Genomic DNA, 19,852 nt, shown 5'->3' with positions numbered 1-19,852 from the left:
AAGCTGATGAGCTTCTGGTTATTTATCACTCTTTAACATTAGTAATGGGTGCCAAAGGAAGCCACTGACCTCCTCCACCGTTTCTCTTGGAGCAAGGGAGCTTTTCTCATCACCAAGCCAAGCTGACAACTGAAATGGCTCAAGCCTGATGTCACGGATGCTTCCTTCAGCCCTTGCCACAAAGCAGAAGTACATCTTTTGGTCATGAACAAGTTTGAGAAAGAGATGTGTATTTATCCCAGTTCTGCAGTTCTGCATGTACCTAGAGTCATGCAATATGCCAGAGTAGAATGCAGTTGACTAGTTTTTGTTCCTGTATATTGCACCAACCTAGTCAGCCGATATAGTTACTTTACTGAACCGCTCTGCTCTGCAAAGTTGGGTAAACCGCGACTCACTTAACCACGGTTTGCCTTATGCAAGTACAGCCTGCATCGTACGCAGTAGAGAGATTGACTCTGTTCAGTCTCTGCACAGGGGACTTGGAATCTACTTCCCTCTCTATCCTCCGATCCTGCAGCCTTCGGCTTCCCCAAGACCCACGCATTCAATTTCCTTGGCTTCTCCACACAAAGGTCCACGCTGGGAGGCCTCTCTTACTCGAGGGATGAGGGACTGCCGGGATGCCTCCCTTCTCCTCCAGCCGCGGTCGAAGTGAACCAGGAGGCTCCGCTTACCCTCCCCACAATCTCGTGCAGGCCCCGATCCCGCGCGGCGTCTCACCTCTTCCAAGACGAGACTGGGCAGCTCCCTCGCTCGGAGTCGCAGAAGTGAAGGAGGAGGCCCGCTTTGTCCCACCTCGCTCGGCCAGGCGGAGATCAGCGGGGGCCCGCCGAATTGCTCTGCGGTCGGCCCGCCGAACAAGTACGGCCTGGTCGGCTTGGGCAGAGCTGCTCGGCCTCACCCGCTTCCTAGCGCGCCGCTCGAACCCGCGCCGGGACGGGCCACACCAGACAGATGAGCCGCCGCCGTGGCCACCTCCTCTCCGGGAGTCCCGCCCTCTCAGTCCCGCCTCCTCGGCGGCGGCGGCAGAGCCACAGAAGGGCCGGTCCCCGGGTAAGCAGAGCGACAGCGCCCCGGCGTGGATCTTCCGAATGGGTCTGTTTTCGAGGCAGCGAAGCAAACGATCGTCCCAGCCTCAGAGCCCTCGGTTCCAGCACGCCCGCCCGCCCTTCTTTTCCCTTCGGAAGGAACACTCCGCATTGACTCACCGGCTCTCTGACGAAATTTCCCCCGGGTGCTTGAGGTCTGGATGAATGAATGGATGTCCTCGCAGAGGCTCCTCGCGCAGGTTTAATCCATGTTTATTCTCAGCCTCGACAACCCCCACAAAGAAACGGGTTGTTTACATATTTCTAGATCAAATCATGCTGAGGAACAATTGATCTCTCTGTCCCGTGCACGCCCGTTTTCGAGTAGGCTGCCCGAGCTGGCTGTGGCGATAAAGACATACACAAAAGGGTTTTCTGCCATCAAGGTTTTAAAAACGTATGTATATATTCGTAATTTTAAAAGTGGGATTCATCAAGCAGCAATAAATGGTCAGTAACCCTTCTCCCTCCGCCAGTTACCAATAGGCCCTACTCTAGGTAACAAATATAGGGAAGGAGGGAGATATTGGATCGAATAATTCAAATCATTTTTAAATGGCACACTTCATCAATGATCTCAAAAAGGTTTGAGATCTTATTTAAAAAATATAATAAAATACAATTTTTGTAAAAAATCCATTCAGGTTGACCTAAATTATTTCATGGACACATCCATTTAGATTTTCTTGGCAACAATATGGACATGGTTTGTATTTGCCTTCTTGTTTTTTAATTCCATTTTTTTCAGTTCAGCCTGTTGGCAGTTAGATTTCTAACTAGTATCCCATTGATACTAATTTTGAAGCTGTCACCTGAATTTAAAATGGAAAGGAGAATGGAAGGTCACAAACCAGATTGCCTCAGCCATTCACGTAGGGAAGCTTTAGGTGAAAAGATGCCTCCTCAATGTAGTAAAAGGTATCAAATACAGGGAGGAAAAACGTCCTATGAGCTACAACCAAGTAGGCCTATCCAGAAAGATGCACAATTTTTGACATCTGAATGTTGCAATATGACTTTCTTAGGTCACCTAATTAACAAATTGTATTAAAAGGCTTATGCTTTTGTGGCTCAGCTCTCTTCATCAGCTACACAGACTAATATAGGATTTAAATGGGATAAGGTGAGGAGGAAAAGAAGATAAGTTGATTATGCAGATAAAGATTACCTATGAGACAAAATTAACATTTTTCTTTGCTAGAAAGCCTTCGTTTGTTGAGATTTTCTGAGGTTGCCTGTAACCTTTTGAAGTGTGTGAGTTCAACTATTTTTGCTTAATAGTTCGGCTTTTACAAAACAGTCACTTTGAGGTCTGTATCAGTTTAGCCACTGCATGCAGCTGATGAAGTGAGCAGCATTTGTTAGATACCGGTAATGGTATGGGGGGAATAGCCTTGGGAGACAAGAGGAAGACCTGCAGATTAGACTTTGTCAAATAAGAGGCAAGAGTCTAGGAAGGGACACCCTCTCCCCAGTTTCTTGGACTGCAAAGGCAGTGTGGGCGTGGGGGGAGAGATATATTTTCAGTTTTGTAAGATTCTCTCAATGTAATTTTATAAAAAAGTTAGAGCTAGTATTTCAGGGTGTGCTTCTTGTCTGGACTATTTCGTAAGGTTGACAATTTTGCAAGTCTGTAAGTACATCTCTTTCCCCCTCCCCTCACCTTTGCAGTCCAAGAAACTAGGGAGGTCCCTTCTGTTACATCCCCATTCCTTCTGCAGATTCAGCTGCCATGGTCTAATATAGAGGTCTTCAAACTTGTCCCTTTCATGACTATGGACTTCAATTCCCAGAATTCCTCAGCCAGACACACTGGCTGAGGAATTCTGGGAGCTGAAGTCCACAAGTCATAAAAGGGACAAGTTTGAAGACCTCTGGTCTAATATGTGGTTCTTCCTCTTGTCTCTCAAAGTTATTCTCACAAATCATTATAAGATTTTTTCGAAAATTTTAGCTAATAGACTTATGAGGGTGTTGAATCAATTAATACATATGGATCAAACGGGTTTTATAACTGGAAGGTATATGAAGAATAATGTTAGACAAATTATTAATTTAATAGAATATTTGAATAAAAACAACCAAGTTTCTGCAGGATTGATATTTTTAGATGCTGAAAAAGCTTTTGATCAGTTAAATTGGCAATTTATGTTAAGATTAATTGAGGAAATGAATTTTGGAGAAAATTTTTTACAAGCTCTTTGTGTTATTTATCAAAAACAAACGGCACAACTTATAGTCAATGGAGATTTATCAGAGGTGTTTTCAATTGAGAAGGGGACTAGACAGGGTTGTCCACTGTCACCATTACTGTTTGTTTTAACTTTGGAAATTTTGCTGATTAAAATTCGGGAATCACAGAAAATAAAAGGAATAGAAGTCAATAAAAAAGAATATAAATTAAGGGCTTTTGCAGATGATTTGGTTGTTACTTTATCCCAACCAACTTATTCTGTAATGGAGTTGTTACAATTGATACATCAGTATGGACAAGTTTCGGGTTTTAAAATTAATAATAATAAGACTAAAATATTGCCTAAAAACATGACCAATTTGGATAAGGAGACCCTAGTTAGGCTGACAGATTTTGAGGTTGTTAATAAGGTAAAATATCTGGGGGTTATTTTATCTGCTTCCAATGCAAAACTGTACAAAAATAATTATGAAAGGCTGTGGGTTAAAATACAAAAGGATTTGGAAAATTGGAAGAAGTTGCAATTATCCCTATTGGGGAGAATTGCAGCAATTAAAATGAATGTTTTGCCAAAGTTTCTTTTTTTATTTCAAATGATACCTATCTTAAAGAATGAGGCTAACTTAAATGAATGGCAGAAAGGTATCAATAAATTTATTTGGGCAGGGAAAAAACCAAGAGTAAAGCTTAAAATTATACAAGATATTCGTGAGAGAGGTGGACTCAAGGTACCGAACCTGAAATTGTATTATGATGCTGTGGTGTTAACATTAATTAGTGATTGGGTTAACTTAACAAATGTAGATGTACTCCTCCTGGAGGGATGGGATTTACTTTTTGGATGGCATGCCTATTTAACTTTTAACAAAAAGGTTGATAGGCTTTTTAAGTCTCACATTTTAAGAATTTCTTTACTTCGGGTTTGGAAAAAATATTATAGAAGTGATTCTAGAATTCCATTATGGGCTATCCCATGGCATGCGATAGAAGGGATAAGGAGAGGAGTTAAGATGGATAGTATTTCTTATACACAATTACTTAGATGGGATGGCAAAAATTGGCAACTAAAATCTATGGAAGACTTAATACAAGAAAATATTATTTATTCATGGTTTCAGTATAGACAACTATTGGAAAGGTGGAAGATAGATTGCAATGTGGGTTTGCTCAGAGAGGATGAGAATTTGTTAAAACAAATAAAAGATCAAAGACGAACCCATATTAAAAGAATTTATGGGGTGTTAGTGCAATTGGATTCAGAAGCAGAACTAGTTAAAGATTGTATGGTTAAATGGGCACAAAACTTTGATGAATCAGTTCCATTAGATACTTGGGAGACTATTTGGGTGAGGAATGTTAAATTCACACAAGCCCAAAACTTACGGGAAAACTTTTATAAAATGTTTTATAGATGGCACCTTGATCCACAAAAAATGTCTCGTATGTATCCAAACTTGCAGCCTAAATGTTGGAGATGTGGTTGCTTGGATGCTACTTATTATCATATTTGGTGGTCATGTAAAAATATAAAAGCTTTTTGGATTAAGATATGGTGGAATATTCAAAGAATTTTTAAAAGAAGGATAAAATTTACTCCACAATTGTTTTTGCTGGGTATTGTTTCTGATTGTGACAGTAAAGAAACTATATTAATGTTAAATTTAATTACAGCGGCTAGGTTGTTAGTAGGGCAATGTTGGAAGAAGGAATCTTTGCCTACTTTGCAAGAATGGTTTCTTAAAGTTTCCTACTTAGCGGAAATGGCAAAGATTTCGGCTTTCTTGAAAGATCAATCGCAAGAGAAGTACCTCTTGGTATGGAAAAGATGGATAAATTTTATACAATATAAATATGATATAAAAATATTATTTAGTTTTTGAATAATTTATATTTAAAGTTTAAGATTTTTTTTCTTTTTTTTCTCCTTTTTCTTGTTTTTTTTCTTTTTCTTTTTTTGTTTTCTAAATATGGGTGTTAAAATATTTTATAATTTGTTTAATTATTGTAATCAAATTTGTATATGGTTTATTTGTGTTTAAAACTATTTCTTTTAAATTTTAATTAAGCCTGTATTCAGCTCTGGGAAGGTTGGGGGAGGGCTGGGGTAGGTTGGGAGGGTCTGGGGAAGGGAATTTTTTTTGTAAAATTTTAAAAATTTTCAATAAAAAAAAGTTATTCTCACAAATCATTAGACATTACAATATCCACCTGCTGATTTTTTGCCACCATAGATTAATATAGCTATGCTGTCTAGGGAATTCTGGGAGTTGAAGTCCATCCATCTTCAAGCTGCCAAGGTTGAGAAACACTGTTCTACTACATATCTTCATCCCATGTGGTTTAGGGTTATATATTTCAACAATTAAGCCTTAAACCTTCTTAATAGTTGATTAGAAACCAGTGCAATTTTTACAAATGTATTAATTAGAGCTTCAAGAAATCTAATTACTGCAGAACTCCCATCTCTGCCCTTTTAGAAATTTTCCACAAAAGAGTTTGATCCCCCGTGGTGTCTTTAAAACTAATATTTGTTTTATTGTAAATTTTTCTTGATCTTAGTCAGTGTTTGTATGTGAACATAAATAGAGGCCATTTTCATCTCTAAGGCTTTTTTTAGGTTGCCATTTACATTAGCACTAGAAATCCTTGGCAGTCACAATGTTGCTTTTTGATCTTATGAGTAAGTGTCTTATTTCAAAAGATCCAAGTCAAGAATTAAACACTTCACTTCTAAACAATTCAGAAAAATAACACGTTTTTCTGTTGAAACCACCACAGAGTAGGATGAGTGAATCTTAACACTCTTCTTCCCACAGCTTTGGATATGGTCATGTAATCTACACAACTTAATCCATTATAGCTAGTTCAATAGTGAATGACCTATATCTTAGGATGAAGAACAGTACATGCCATTTGACTGTTCATCAACCAATAAACAGCTCCAAAAAATTCCCAATACCACCAGGCTATATATATTGTTAATCAGCCAGAAGAGCAATCAGAATCAGGATAACACATCACTATCTTAGAACCAGAGTTAGTTTGAAAATCAGGAATTTCAGGGTAAAAAAAATCAGGAATTTCAGGGTAACAATGAACAGATCTTGGACAAGAAGTGCAAAGCAAAAATCCATTAAACGATAGGAAAGACAGACAGACCAAGGATCAGAATTAAGTTATAGCAATTGTAAATAAGAATTGCACTTTCAGGTTGACAGGGTGTAATCAATTGTTTCAATGGCTTCTTCATAGTCTGCATAATAAATTCCTTACTTAGCTTCGTCCTATCACTTGACAGTCTACAGCCAACTTTGAGCCCAACTGTTTGGTCAGCTCTACTGAGTTAATTTATTTTAAAAAATTATATAGCCACCTCATTTGAATATTACAATTTTGCGCAGTGTACAATAGGCCTGAAAAACAAGTAAATTTTGGTTAAAATCCAACAAAGTAATGGCCAACCCCAAAGTCACATTGATACCCTCTTCTGGACAGTAACTCCAATCCCAAAACCTGAGGAGAAAGCCAAGTTTTTGCTGCATTTCTGGAAGCTAGTGGAGTGGTTAAGGCATCAGGCTAGAAGAGATGTGAGTTTAGTTGTGCCCTAGGCACAAGTCAGCTGGGTGACTTTGGGCCAGTCACTCTCTCAGCCCTAAGAAGGAGGCAATGGGAAGCCACTTCTGAATTGCAGGGAGTTGTCCAGGCAGTTGCCAGGAGTCAACACTGATTCAAAGGCCTATGCACGCACACACACAAAATCATAATATCCTGAGGGAGGAAGAGAGGAATATAAATTAAGTTAATTACCTTAATTTAGATGATGAAATAAAAAGTAATCAGTAAATTGAGCAAAGAAAATTAGGAAAACAAAGCATGATTCTTTATCAAGGGATTAATAACTAATAATTAATAACTAAATAACTTGCTTTGATTGATTCCCTAGGCCAGCTCCTCACTCTCCTGCCTGTCAGGAGAAATAATTATTGATACACCCACACACATATATATGGCATGGATGAGGCCTTCTCTTGGTGGTAGACCATAAAAAGAATTTTTCTTCCTGAGGATTACAGTTGATACCTGAAAAGCAGGTATTCAAACCTGCAGGTATTCAGTGATAATGTTGCAGGGAACTTCATGATCTTTCACTTTCACAAAGAACTTTCAGATCACAGGCTATATAATATAGCAATAGGACCACAAACAAAAGCACAATTTTTTAAGAGAAGTTCTTTCCATCTCCCTGCCCCAAGTTTTAGTGCAAGATTATCTCTATTGTTGGAAGAACACTAATCATCAATATTTCAAAGAGAAGTTGTGCAGTTCATTGTTTTTAAACCTTGGCAACTTTAAAATGTATGCACTTCAATGGCCAGAACTCCCCTCCCCAGCATGCTGGCTAGGGAATTCTGGGAGTTAACTGCACATCTTAAAGTTGCCAAGACTGAAAAACACTGGTGTAGATGGATTCCTGAGAAAACTCATAAGCCAATGACCAAAACTTCCTCTGAAGCACCCATTTAAGATTTTTGGGTTAGCAAAATTCAGAAGCACTACTGACAAATTCCCCAAATGCTAATCAAATGTCCCAAAAGGATACTATGATCTACATTCTCTGACAAGTAATCAACTAGGACAATTAATGCTATTTTCCTTCCTAAAAGTCTTTGAATCAAGATGTAGAAATCCCAATAATGTGTATAGTTCAAGAAAATCTATAGGTGTATAGTTTTCATTTATTTTAAAGGGAAGGTTGCCAATATTGGGTTCACACAACATTCCAAGATGGACCATGGTTTGTTTCACTTTGGCTTGTTGGATTATATGGACCCAACCATTGCATTTTGCAAATTATAATTAATGGTTTTGCATACTATGTAAACACCGTCACCTGTGATTCTCACGCTGAGATTCCCAGATATTCCTTCTAGATCAGGGGTGTCAAACTGTCGGCCCACTAGCAGTACATATTCAAAAACACAACCAAGAGTAAATAATAAAATACAGGTAGTCCTTGACTTACAAGCACAATTTAGCCTAAAATTTCTGTTGTTAAGTGATACATTTGTTAAGTGATTTTGCCTCATTTTACCACCTTTCTTGCCAGTTATTAAGTGAATCACTGCAGTCAATAAGTTAGTAACCCAGATGTTAAGTGACTCTGGCCTCCCCATTGAATTTGCTTGTCAAAAAGTTGAAAAAGTTAATCACATGACCAGGGAACACAGCAGTGGTCATAAGTATGAACCAGTTGCCAAGCCTCTGAATTTTGATCACATGATCATGGGGATGCTACAAAAATTGTAACTATGAAAAATGGTCATAAGTCACTTTTTTCAGTGCCATTGTTAACTCTGAACGGCCACTCAATAAACTGTTGTAAGTTGAGGACTATCTGTACACAGCACACAGAATATCTGGGCAGGTTCACAAGCTTGTTTAAAAAGAAATGTTTCAATCACTTCCCTAAAACACAAGCAGTGAAGGAGCTGTGCATCTCTCAGGAGAAGGAATGGCCTTCCTGTGCGTTGTAACTGCAAGATAATCTGAAGAGACAGCAAGAATGGTATTTATCATAGTGATAAAAACAATACTTTAGGAAATATTAGTTCTGCCCAGTCACACCTTAAACAAGTTGTGATCAATCTGTTTAAGATCTTGCTGGATAGAACTAGCATTCAAATTGTGCCTCCCCCCCCCCACAAAAAAATGGCAGTCAGAGCCATTTGTACAAAAGAGAGATGAACATAAATTCTGTCTATCATCTTTGCAAGGTATCTGTATAATTATAAACAAAATAAAGCTGTTGTTTTCCCTTGTGACTGCAGATTTTCTAGACAGAAACTCTTGCCCAGTTCCTGAGCAAAAAAAAGCAATTTCTTTCCCCACCTCCCGTGGAGATTTCGTTTCCTGTTCCTGAAGTTCAGCTGCTTCAATGTGCATTGTTTAGACCTCATCTTCCCAATCCCCCAATCCAAAAGCTGCTAGTTGCAAAATTGCTGACAGATCAGCATTTCACCTTTGTAAATTCAAAGGGATTTTTCAATAGAACAAAGGAATGGTGACAACGGGAAGCATTTGAAAAAATTCAGTCCTTTGTTTATTTTTATATTATTCAAAGTTTGCATTGCCCCAATGAGTCTGGGGGATTCACAAGAAAGCATGGGAACTATAAAGCAGTAAAACAATACAGCAAAAAGGAAGACCAAAAATGGCAAAATCAAGCTGCAGCAAACACATACCTCTTCCTTGAAAGGGGCTACACCCATCCTAGCCAAAGAGCAAGGAATTTGAGGCCTTTCGGAATGCTAGTAGGGTGAGATCCACCAAGATCTCAGATGGGGGGAACCTCATTGCAGAAGACAGCTGCTATGACAGGGAAGGTAAATTTCAGGGGTCCAATAGGTGGCATGATCAAGTGAAGGAACCCAGAGCACATCAACCCTGCCAGATCAAAGCAGCCAAGCATATAGAGAGATAGGCGGGCCTTATGCCATGTAAGACTTTATAGATAGCAACTAGCACCTTGAATTACATTTGGAAGAAAACCGCCCAGCCCTTGCAATCTGGACCAGTTAAAACTTCTGGGTGATCTTCAAGGGAAGCTCCATGTAGAATGCATTGCAATAGTCACATTTGAGATGACCAGGGCATGAGTGACTCTCTGAAGGGCCTCCTGACCTAGGAACTGGTACACTAGATAAAGTTGTACAAAGGTCTTCTAGGTCACAGCTACCACCTGTCATCAAGCAGGAGATATGAATCCAGGATGACCTCCAGATTGTGCACTGCTCTTGAATGGGGAGCTGCCATTTTATCATTGATATTCTTTGACATGTCAGCCCTTTGAGGTGGTCCAGACAAAGAGTACAAACCAAGGGTTCTAACACTACCTTTATTTTAAAGTAACAGAATCTTGCAAGTCTGAAAGTCTATCCCTCATGTCTCTACAGTTAAAAAAACCACCCTAGGGAGGGTTCCTTCTGAGATGTTTGCCTTGCCCCTATTTCTTCTGTAGGCTAAGCTGCCTCTTATCTGACATTGTCTCGCCTGCAACTTCTCCTCCTGTTCACAGGGATATTCTCACAGATCCGTCAGACATGTTGGGCAAAAATAACTTACTCAAAATGGGCAGTCTTCAATCTCCAAGAAGTAGAAGATCTGGAGATTCACTTCAATAAGTCTTGCTTTCAATTGCCAAAAGCAATTGAAAACAGACTTATTATAGAATACATTGCCAAACTCAGACAATATAGAATACACCTCCCACTATTGACTAGTATGCCCAATTCAATGGAACAGCATAAAGCCTCATCATTTCTTTACCGATGCTCATGGCAGAAGCATGGTGTTGGGAGGATGGAAATAACAAAATTTCTTTGGTACATGTATCATTAAATCATATGAACACGACACAGCTCATGTCACAAGAGACTCATGTTGCTTTTGTCAATTTGGTAAAAATTTAAAATCCTACAGATACTTCTGGTTCCTAGGACATTTTGGAGAAAATGGATTGTGATGTATGCTCCAAAAGGTGCTTTTAAAAGCTCAGTACATAATGCTTGTGTGCTGCTGATACTTTTGGTAAAGAAATTGGGCCAAGTTAAAGGCGGATTGGGTTCCAAGAGCATTTTGAATTGAGCCTTTGTATGTAATTTAAGAGGTCAATTCTTTATTAGAAGACGGAATATTTTTAATTGCAATTTTCAAAACATCAGAATAGCGGTTCTGGTATCATGGTGGATAGGATACTTGGTGAATAGCAGGGAAATTCTGAAAAGCTGAACCTAGTCAGAGTTTTACCTTAATGCAGGGGATAGATGGGGATCAGCTGATTAAGAGGGCTGTCTCCCTATTCTGACGGTAGCCCTCTTCAGCCTTTACAAAATAAGCTAAGAGGCCACAAAACCCCAAGGCTATAGCAGCCATACTGTAAAGAGTCTCTGAAGTTCTCAGTGATTCCTTTATTTGGAGCTTTTCTTTCAAAAGGACCATTGATGCCTTAGTCTGAAGGAACCTTCCTTGACACTCCAGGTACTACCCAGGATTTTGAACATGGGTGCATCCTATGCATCCTTTTCCAATCTCTGCACGTATAGATCCATTTCCTATCTCTGCCTATATATTTGCGAATCCAGGAATGCTATCCTGGGAGTAAAGCTTCTTAGAGAGAATCCAGACACGAAACAAACGTGCAACATTCTCAGCTGCTGAGATCCATGCTTATTTTTCTGACCGCTCTTTTCGCTGCTTGGTATCTAGACTGGGTTGTAAACTATTAGGGTGGGGACCTACCCCTTCGTAATCTGTCGAGGACTGTCCTCGCACACACGGATGGTACTAGGCACGTAAACACAACCTCCGTACCCTAGTCCAAAATACAAAGTATCGGCCGGGCCAAATAAGCACGTGAGTTTCGCACGTGGCTTCAGACGCTTCCCTCTGCCAGTCCTTAGCCACGGGTCCAAAAGAACAGGAGACGCGTCGCGGGCGCCGATTTCCATCTCAGGGTGTGCCCAAACTACGCCGCACCGGTGGGCAGGCGCATACTGGTGCCGCGCCCCGTGATGCGCGCGTCCTCGTCCGCAGGTGCTCTGCAGCGCGATCAGGTCGTGCGGATGGTGCGCGCTGTGCTGGTAGACGAGAGTGCGGTGTTTTCAAGCCCCGGCCAGACACGTGTGCGTGTGGAAGCAAGCTCCGGCACGCCGTCGTAGGCTATCTCTTCCTGCGGATCCGAGTTTGCGTCGGACCCGTCTCGGGTACTCCCTGCACCCTCCCGCAGGAGATGCTGAGCTGAGAGACGCCTTTCTTGGCGAGGCAGCAGCAGCGGCGGCGGCGCTTTCCTTCTTCATCTTAGCAACAGCGGCAGCCGCCGCCGCCGCCTCCTTCTCGAGCCCGGCGGATCTCGCTCCTCTGAGAGGCAGCAGGTAGCCGCCGGACGGAGTAACCATGGCCAAGAACCGCAAGGAGAGGAACAGCTGGGGTAGGTGATCAGAACCAGCCCCGGGAGTGGGAGGAGGCTGGCTCGGCATCTGGGCTGCTTCCATCCGCAGCTGGCGGAAGGCCTGGGAGCTGCTGGGCGCAGGACAGAGTCGGCCTTCCCCCGCCTCGGCCCGTTGCATGCTCCACCACGCCTTGTTTCCGCGCCGGGACACTGCCCGGGCTAGGCTAGAGGTGGCGAAGGGTCTCAGACGGCCCCGCCCATCGGCGCCCCCCCCTCCCCGGTCACGGCTGGGCTGGGCGGAGGAGATTGCTGTGCCTTCGGACCTAACGGATTAAGCTCCTCGCTTTCTTTTGCTCGCGAATCACCCTTCCTCTTTTCTTCTGCCCCTTGTGCTTGGTCCCCCCTCCGGGGGTGGAGGGTGGGAAGGGGAGCGGAAGGGAAACAATGGATCAAATGGTGAAGTGCAGCTCCCTCTCCGCTGCCTGCCTTGATCATTGTCCGCCCTCCTTCCAAACCGCTAGAAGGGGGGCGGATAGGGTGGGGTTTGCTCGCTTTGGTTTTGATGGGTCTGTTCCACCATGGGAGGGTCTTCGAGCGTACATTCGAAGATGCTTAGCAGAAAATTTCCCATTAGAGCAGCCTTCCTCAGTATGGAGACAGAAACCTCTTTGGGGATCATGGGAAGGATAGTCCCAGCACATCTGGAGGCACCAGTGAGAAAAAGGGGCATTTAGTCTTCTTGTTTACAAATGGGCACAGAATAATACAAATATGGCTGTTTATTATGCCAGTTGCCTTATGGGACTTGGAACCATTTCTCAAAACAGGAAATTGGAGAGCAAAACCTTACATTTAATTTGGATCAGGAAGCCAGTTTCCAACATCAGGAAGAATTTTTCTTTAGACTGCAGTTTTATATGAGGTGGGGAGAAAGAAGAGAATGAGTAGTTAATTTACTGGAAGTCTGCAAGGTGTGGTAGTTAAATGTGAGTGACAACCTATGCATTTTAGTTAATTTATATCCTGCCTCTCTTTGGAAATGCTAAAATGGCTAACAAGATAAAGGTAATTTTTAAAAGCTTCTCAGAACAATTGGGTTTTTTTTAAATATATGTACGTGATATCCAGTGGATAAAGGATAATTCAGAAGATAAGGATGAAATAGGATGGAAACATAGACTTTAGAAGTGGGATGAATTAAAAAAAAAGATTCTTAATGTCAAGAAAGATATACATAAATAGGATGGGCAACAGTAGAATCTGTGAAAATATTACCTGTGAATTGAGATTTAATCACTTCCTAAGTGAGTCAGCAATGTGACATGGTGGCAAAAAAGACTAACAATGTTAAGTTCCATTATTAGAATTTTCCAGTCATATCATATTAAGGTTTCTTTTTTAATAGATCCAGATATTATCTAGTGAACTGACACCCAATTTTACAGGTTAATAAAAATTCCTAGTGATACATAACATGTTATGTATATTATTATTATATATATTATTATTGTGATTTTTATTATTATTATTAATTATTTTATAAATTGCAAATGTTATTTTTAAAATATTTGTTAAATAATCCTATATTCAGTTCTGGGAAGTCGGGGGGGGGTGGGGTGGTTGGGGAGGGGGGGGTGGATTTTTATTTGTAAAACTTTTGAAAAATTTCAATAAAAAAAAAAAAAAATTCCTAGTGATTAGGAAAGAAATTCTATAGAGAAATATAAAAAGAGCTGAGGCACTCCCTATCCCCCTCCAACAGAAGAGGCTATTCTGCTTTTCATCTTTAATATGACTTGCTATGTTTTATAATGATTTTTAAATAATTATTTTGATTTTTGTACACTGCCCAGAGTTCCTTCTTGTGAGATGGACAGCCATATAAATGTGCTTAATAGGTAAAATAAATGAACTCATTTTCATTCTCTTCAAATATGTGGAAGACTACCCAGAAAGCAGAAACTTTTAGATTTAAGTATATAGATTCCTGTTGCACACTAAAGCTATGTTTGCAAGACACAATAAATCACACAGTACCAACTGTTATAACCTATTGTTTTGTGCAAATCCAACCCATATGTTTATCTGAAGGTTCCATGTATTATAGAAATCTGAAAAATTTATCATGGGCTAACCCAGTGGTGGTGAACTTTTAGAGACTGTGCCCATACTGCAACCTAAAACCCACTTATGTATTGCTGGGTGATGGGTGGGCGTGGCCCGCTGGGCGGGCAAGGCCGCTGCCACCCAGATCTATGCCTCCAGAGTGATTTCGCACCCCCCCCCACGGCCAAGAGAGAGCAAGAGTGCAGGTGCATGTGGAGAGGCCGAGGGGAGCAGCCTGACCCGGCCCCCCTGTGGGGCGATGGCATGCATGCCCACAGAGACGGCGCTGCATGCCGCCTGTGGCACCCATGCCATAGGTTCGCCACCACGGGGCTAACCTTTCATGTGAATCCAGCCTAAAAGAAATATGTTTCTTTAACTTGTTATAACATTGACTATCAAAGTCTTTCAGTAGTATGCAATAAAATTATAAAATCAGAATTAATAGCAGAGATATAAAATGAACAACAGTTTTAACATATGTTTGTTTCATTTGGCTTAGCAGAAGAAAAAGGCCCTGGCCTCAATCTGGGAAACCAAAAAGAATTCTGGATCTCTTGCAGAGGTTATCCCAATTGATATACCTGCTGTTTCTGGGCCAGCAAAGCCCCATTCACCATAGAATGATCTTCTATCTCTGGCATAGTGACCCTTGGTCATTAGACTTCTGTTTGGGTTAAGGCACCAGGCTAAAAACCAGGAGTTTTAGTCCCACCTTAGGCATGAAAGCTGTTTGGGTAACTTTGGGCCAATCATCGCTCAGTCTCCTCAAGAAGGATGTCAAATAAATTTGATAAATAATTTTTAATCCTGTTTTAGACATGAAAGTTTTTTGGGCCAGTCACTTTCTCTCAGCCCAAGGGGAAAAACAGGAGGAGAAAGCAATATTAGGAATGTTCATCATCTTAAGTTGTTTTTATAAAATAATAAAGGCAAGATATAAAATACATTCATGCATGCATGCATGCATTCACACATACATAAAGGGTTAATCCAATGTGTTACTTCAGGCATTGTGGGTTTTCTCATTATCTGAATTAGATTTTAGTATCACAGATAGCCCCCAGCCCTAAATTCCTTAATATCTCTCAGGGAATTTCATATGGAAAAGCACTGGAGAAAAATAAAGACATGGGAGATTCCATATATTTGTCTCTATTTCAAGGAGCATCTGTCTGCAAGCAACATAAGATGAAATTGACCAGAAATACAGGGTTACAATCAGAACCTTTCTCTATCTGAGTGATTGTGAACATCACCACTAAAAGATCAAGAAAAGCAAACCTGTTTCAGGTCCTCTTTTAGAATGACCAAAACAGGCTTAGCCCAATCTGAAGCCAGTTTGAAAATAATCAAGATAATCTGCCTCTCAGCTGCTTCCTCTAATTGAGAAGCCTCTCTCTCAACTGCCATGGAAAGTTAGAAACAAGCCTATAATTTTACCTCTCAGAGGGGACTCCAGTAATTATCTCCTTTAAGAAGGGAGGTGTCCTACAGTTATTAACAAAAGCAGATCTAATAATCTCATAACTTGGTACAAGCCAAGTTGGAAAAGATAAGAGATTGATAAATTCCATTCAACCACAGAATCAGTTACTTGCATTGGTTTCTTCTTGCTAAAAATCTTGAGGGACAGTTTGGATAGTCATCTGCTGGAAATACTCTGATTTTAGATTTCCCACTTGTGGTATTTTTATTTACAGTCATAGACTAGCTAGATATAATGTATACAAATGCAGCAAACAACCTTGAAAATTAAAACTAACTGTAGAATCAAAAATAAAATAGCAGCATCACCAAAGAGGAAAAGGTAGTTACATTAACTCCATAACGAAGAGCATAAAGCATTAATCTGAGCTGTATGAGTCTTCACCTCTGACCTCACCCCCATTACAGATGTAATTTATTATCTTAAACTTGCAACAGTACTTTAATTAGCAATCTGAACAAATTTAATATTTTAAAATAGGTCTCCTGTGCCTCCCAAGGCCATCTTGTAGCCCGCCAAGCAAGCTTTAGCTATGGAGTGTTTAACATTGGCTCAACAGTTTAATGGGAACAATTATTATTTTTAATTAACTGCATAATGGCCACCTACTCCAAAAGAACCTGCATGAGATATATACCTTATTTTTTTGGCTTTCCTGATGGAGCAGGCATTGCTTTATGTATCACTGTATATTTAAGCAGATGTATATCTTAGTTATGAATGGTCTCCTGGGCTTCTTGTTTTCGTTTCCCAGTCTAACCTAAAGCTCTGAAAGCCACTGGTGATATCCCACTGAAATATTAAACTAGGCCAGCCTATCTTAGTTCTCTAGGTTAGCCAGGGGTTGCTAAGAAATTGATTGAGATACAAATATATCACCGTGTTTGGCAATCACATAAAATTTCTTAATAAATAAATAAAAATAATAAAATCTTGGCTAGCAGGTGTTTGCCTGGAACCTGTAAATCATAACTGGCAACATTTTTACTCCCATGTCCTTATGTCATTGTGTTCATCACATTCTCAGCCCACGAGTGAGACAGTTTTCAGCCATCCTTAGCGTTACCAATACTTTTCCCCTTTATGCCCAGATGGCATCAGAGTGATATTTATTGCTCTTTCCAGAATATACTGCTGTTCTTCCAGTCACTGTTTAACCTAGTTTTGCTGCTGTCTTCCTAAAGAGTATACTGTTGTGCTGGTAGTCTATTAGAAATGCATAATATCACATGGCAGTCCTGAAAATGCTTTAATTCGCCTTCCTAATTTAGGAAAAACCAGAATGATGAAGTCAAGTCTGCTCTGTCCCGCCCTGTGCCTCCCAAACCATCCATACACAAATACATGCACATGTGCACACACATACACATACGTATACACATATGAATGTACAGTATGTATGTATGTAAAAAGGAAATAGGTGTGGCACCCTAAATGACTCAGCTGCCTTTGTGATTTGAATTGAATTGAGTACTTTTTTTTGGCCAAGTGTGATTAGATACACAAGGAATTTGTCTCTGGTGCAGAAACCCTCAGTATATATGCAAAGCAACAGAATAATGATAGTCATAATTATACCAATAAAAAGGAGGGAGCAAAGAAGATAATAAAACTATAGCCATGCTACATGGGTAAATGCACATAGACGTTAGAAAGCATTGTGAAAATTAGGTGTTCAGCAAAATGATGGCACAATAAAGTGCATTTTTTTTTAAAAAAAAAGATGGTTCAATTTGGAATATTAGAGAATGGAATATGGAAGGGAAGAATTAGGAAGGAACCAAAATCCATTGGAATTGGGTTTCTAAAAAAATCAAAGAAATATTTTTTTAAATTAGTGATTGGCAGTGTACAGTCTGACTTCGCCCATTTCTGCTGCAGCAACACTGTGGTTCAGAAATAGTTTTTTCTTCCCACCGCCTAGTGATGTTTGTCAATTTATTTATTTATTTAATAAACAAACTGATACAGCTGCCCATCTACCAAAGGCACTCTGTTCAGAAGAGAGAGGATAACAAAGCCAAAGGACTTAACCAATTGTTTCGTTTAAGATGCACTGGAGACACATAATCAGAACAACATGTCAGAACAGAAACAATAAGAATAGGATTAGGATTATTCTTTGTAGGTAAATATAAGGAAAAAAAACTCCTGATGGTAAGATCTGTAAAACAGTGGAATAGTCTAAGATTGTGGGTTCTCCATGCAGGTTCATTAAGAAGAATGTAGATGGCATTTCTTGAGGATGATTTAAACTGGTTTTCCTGCACATTGAAGAGGATTGGTCTGAACTTTCAGCTTTCCAATTCTTTGGTTCTGTGATCATATTCAAAAGATTTTTATATCTGAAATTCATTATTGTCCATGATCAAAATTTGCACTACATTACTGTGCAGGTAACAGCCTTTCATGTAACCTTTTCGTAAGAGAGAGCAACAGGTGCCAAATGTGGATAAGCAGCACATATACAGACAAAATGCAGTCTTGAAGCATTAAAGTATAATAGTGTCTTTAAGGAGTTGGAGGATAAGCCAGTCTTGACGTTGTATGTAGAGAAACATAGAATCATAGGGCTGGAAGGCCTTGCAGGTCTTCTAGTCCAACCAGCTGTCCAACAAATGGTTGTCCAAGAATTAGGGAGATGACTTGTAGGGAAGTGGGCAAGAAGTATTATATAAATGAACTGAAACATTCCTTAAATCCCATGGAGCAAGATGATACCACCCAATTCTATATTTCTACTCTTGGTGACCCAAGTGATGCTGTGGCCACCCTTTCGTGGGGTCTGGAGGCTATGGGGACCTGGATGGGGGACAACAGGCTTTGACTGAACCCTGGTAAGATCGAATGGCTTCGGGACAGGGCTTCGGGATCCGGGACTTTGTCATCTTTGACTCTGGATGGAGTGGCATTACCCCAGAAATACCTAGTCCACAACTTGGGGTTTCTCTTGGACTTGAGACTCCTGTTAGAGGAACAGGTAGCAGTCGTGGCTAGGAGAGTCTTTGCACAACTTCACATTGAGTACCAGTTGCAGCCTTTCCTGGACCAGGATTCCCTGCGCTCAGTCGTTCAGTCCTTAGTCATTTCACGAGTGGACTACTCTAATGGACACTACATGGGGCTACTCTTGTAGACATTTAGCAGCTGCAGCAGATGCAGAGTGTGGCAGTGCAGGTAGTTTTGGGGCCCCCCAAAATGGCCCCATGACACCACTGCTCTGTGAGCTGCACTGATTGTCAGTCTGCTTCCAGGTGCAATTCAAGGTGTTGATGATTACCTTTAAAGTCCTCCATGGCATGGGTTCAGGTTACTTGTGGGACCGTCTCACCCAACTGGGATTAAACTCATCCACTTGTGCCGGCAGAGGAGACCTGCTACGGGTCCCGTTAGCCTGAATATTCTGGCTGGTGGGCTTCAGGAGGAGGGCCTTCTCTGCTGTTGGCAATGGAGGTGGTTGATTGAGTAATAACAGATCCCTCCTCGCCCTCTCTGCCTCCACCTTCCCCCGTATGTTTTTGGCTTTAGTATTTGTTTTTAACTTTTTATGTTTTAGATTTTATGTAACTGTAAGCCACCCAGACTTACCCTAGGGCAGGGGTAGGCTCAGGAATTCTGGGAGTTGAAGTTCACGAGTCATAAAAGAGCCAAGGTTGCCTACCTGTGTCCTATGGTAAGATGGATGGCCAATACATTAAATAAATAAATAATCAATCAATCAATCAATCAGTCCTAATTTACAGGGGTATAAGAGGAAGAGGATATAAAACCAGTCAGGTTTGCAAGATTCTGTTAATATAGCTTAACTTTTTAAAATATAGTTCTAGTCTTCCTGTGAAGTTTGTTTCTTGACCTGGTACATAGTGCTACATCATACAGTAGATGGGAGATGGGATTTCCTGCATGGTTGTATCTGAAAAGTTCATAGTGCAGCGTGCTAATCCAGATAAAGATGTATTCTTTGTGGGTATGTGAGAAATATTTATTTAATTAAAGTAGCACGTACAGACTATGATTGAAACCTT

General features: G+C 40.6%; 2 protein-coding genes across 5 annotated transcripts in view; one reads left to right on the top strand and one right to left on the bottom strand.

Moving 5' to 3' along the window:
- MAP4K5 (mitogen-activated protein kinase kinase kinase kinase 5) overlaps positions 1-1,056 on the bottom strand; it is a 125,345-nt gene extending 124,289 nt beyond the window's left edge. For 2 of the 3 annotated variants that reach the window (XM_039329459.1, XM_039329458.1), the window contains exon 1: positions 724-1,032. The gene's annotated coding sequence lies outside the window, so the exon portion shown is untranslated. Of the gene's footprint in view, positions 1-723 lie in introns of all 3 variants that reach the window. The other variant, XM_039329460.1, reaches the window with a different exon arrangement.
- Positions 1,057-11,814: 10,758 nt separating this feature from the next.
- The window catches only part of ATL1 (atlastin GTPase 1), a 35,202-nt gene continuing 27,164 nt past the window's right edge, over positions 11,815-19,852 (top strand). Inside the window, exon 1 of one of the 2 annotated variants that reach the window (XM_039329492.1) lies at positions 11,815-12,271. In XM_039329492.1, coding sequence (XP_039185426.1) covers positions 12,238-12,271 — 34 coding nt within the window. In that variant the 5' untranslated portion in view covers positions 11,815-12,237. The remainder of the gene's footprint in view (positions 12,272-19,852) is intronic. The other variant, XM_039329491.1, reaches the window with a different exon arrangement.

This window comes from Crotalus tigris, unplaced genomic scaffold, assembly GCF_016545835.1.
Source record: "Crotalus tigris isolate CLP2741 ecotype Arizona unplaced genomic scaffold, ASM1654583v1 scf7180000024398.1132909, whole genome shotgun sequence".
NCBI lineage: Eukaryota > Metazoa > Chordata > Lepidosauria > Squamata > Viperidae > Crotalus > Crotalus tigris.
The sequence above is the reverse complement of the archived record's forward strand: the minus strand, read 5'-3'. Positions and strand labels throughout refer to the sequence as shown.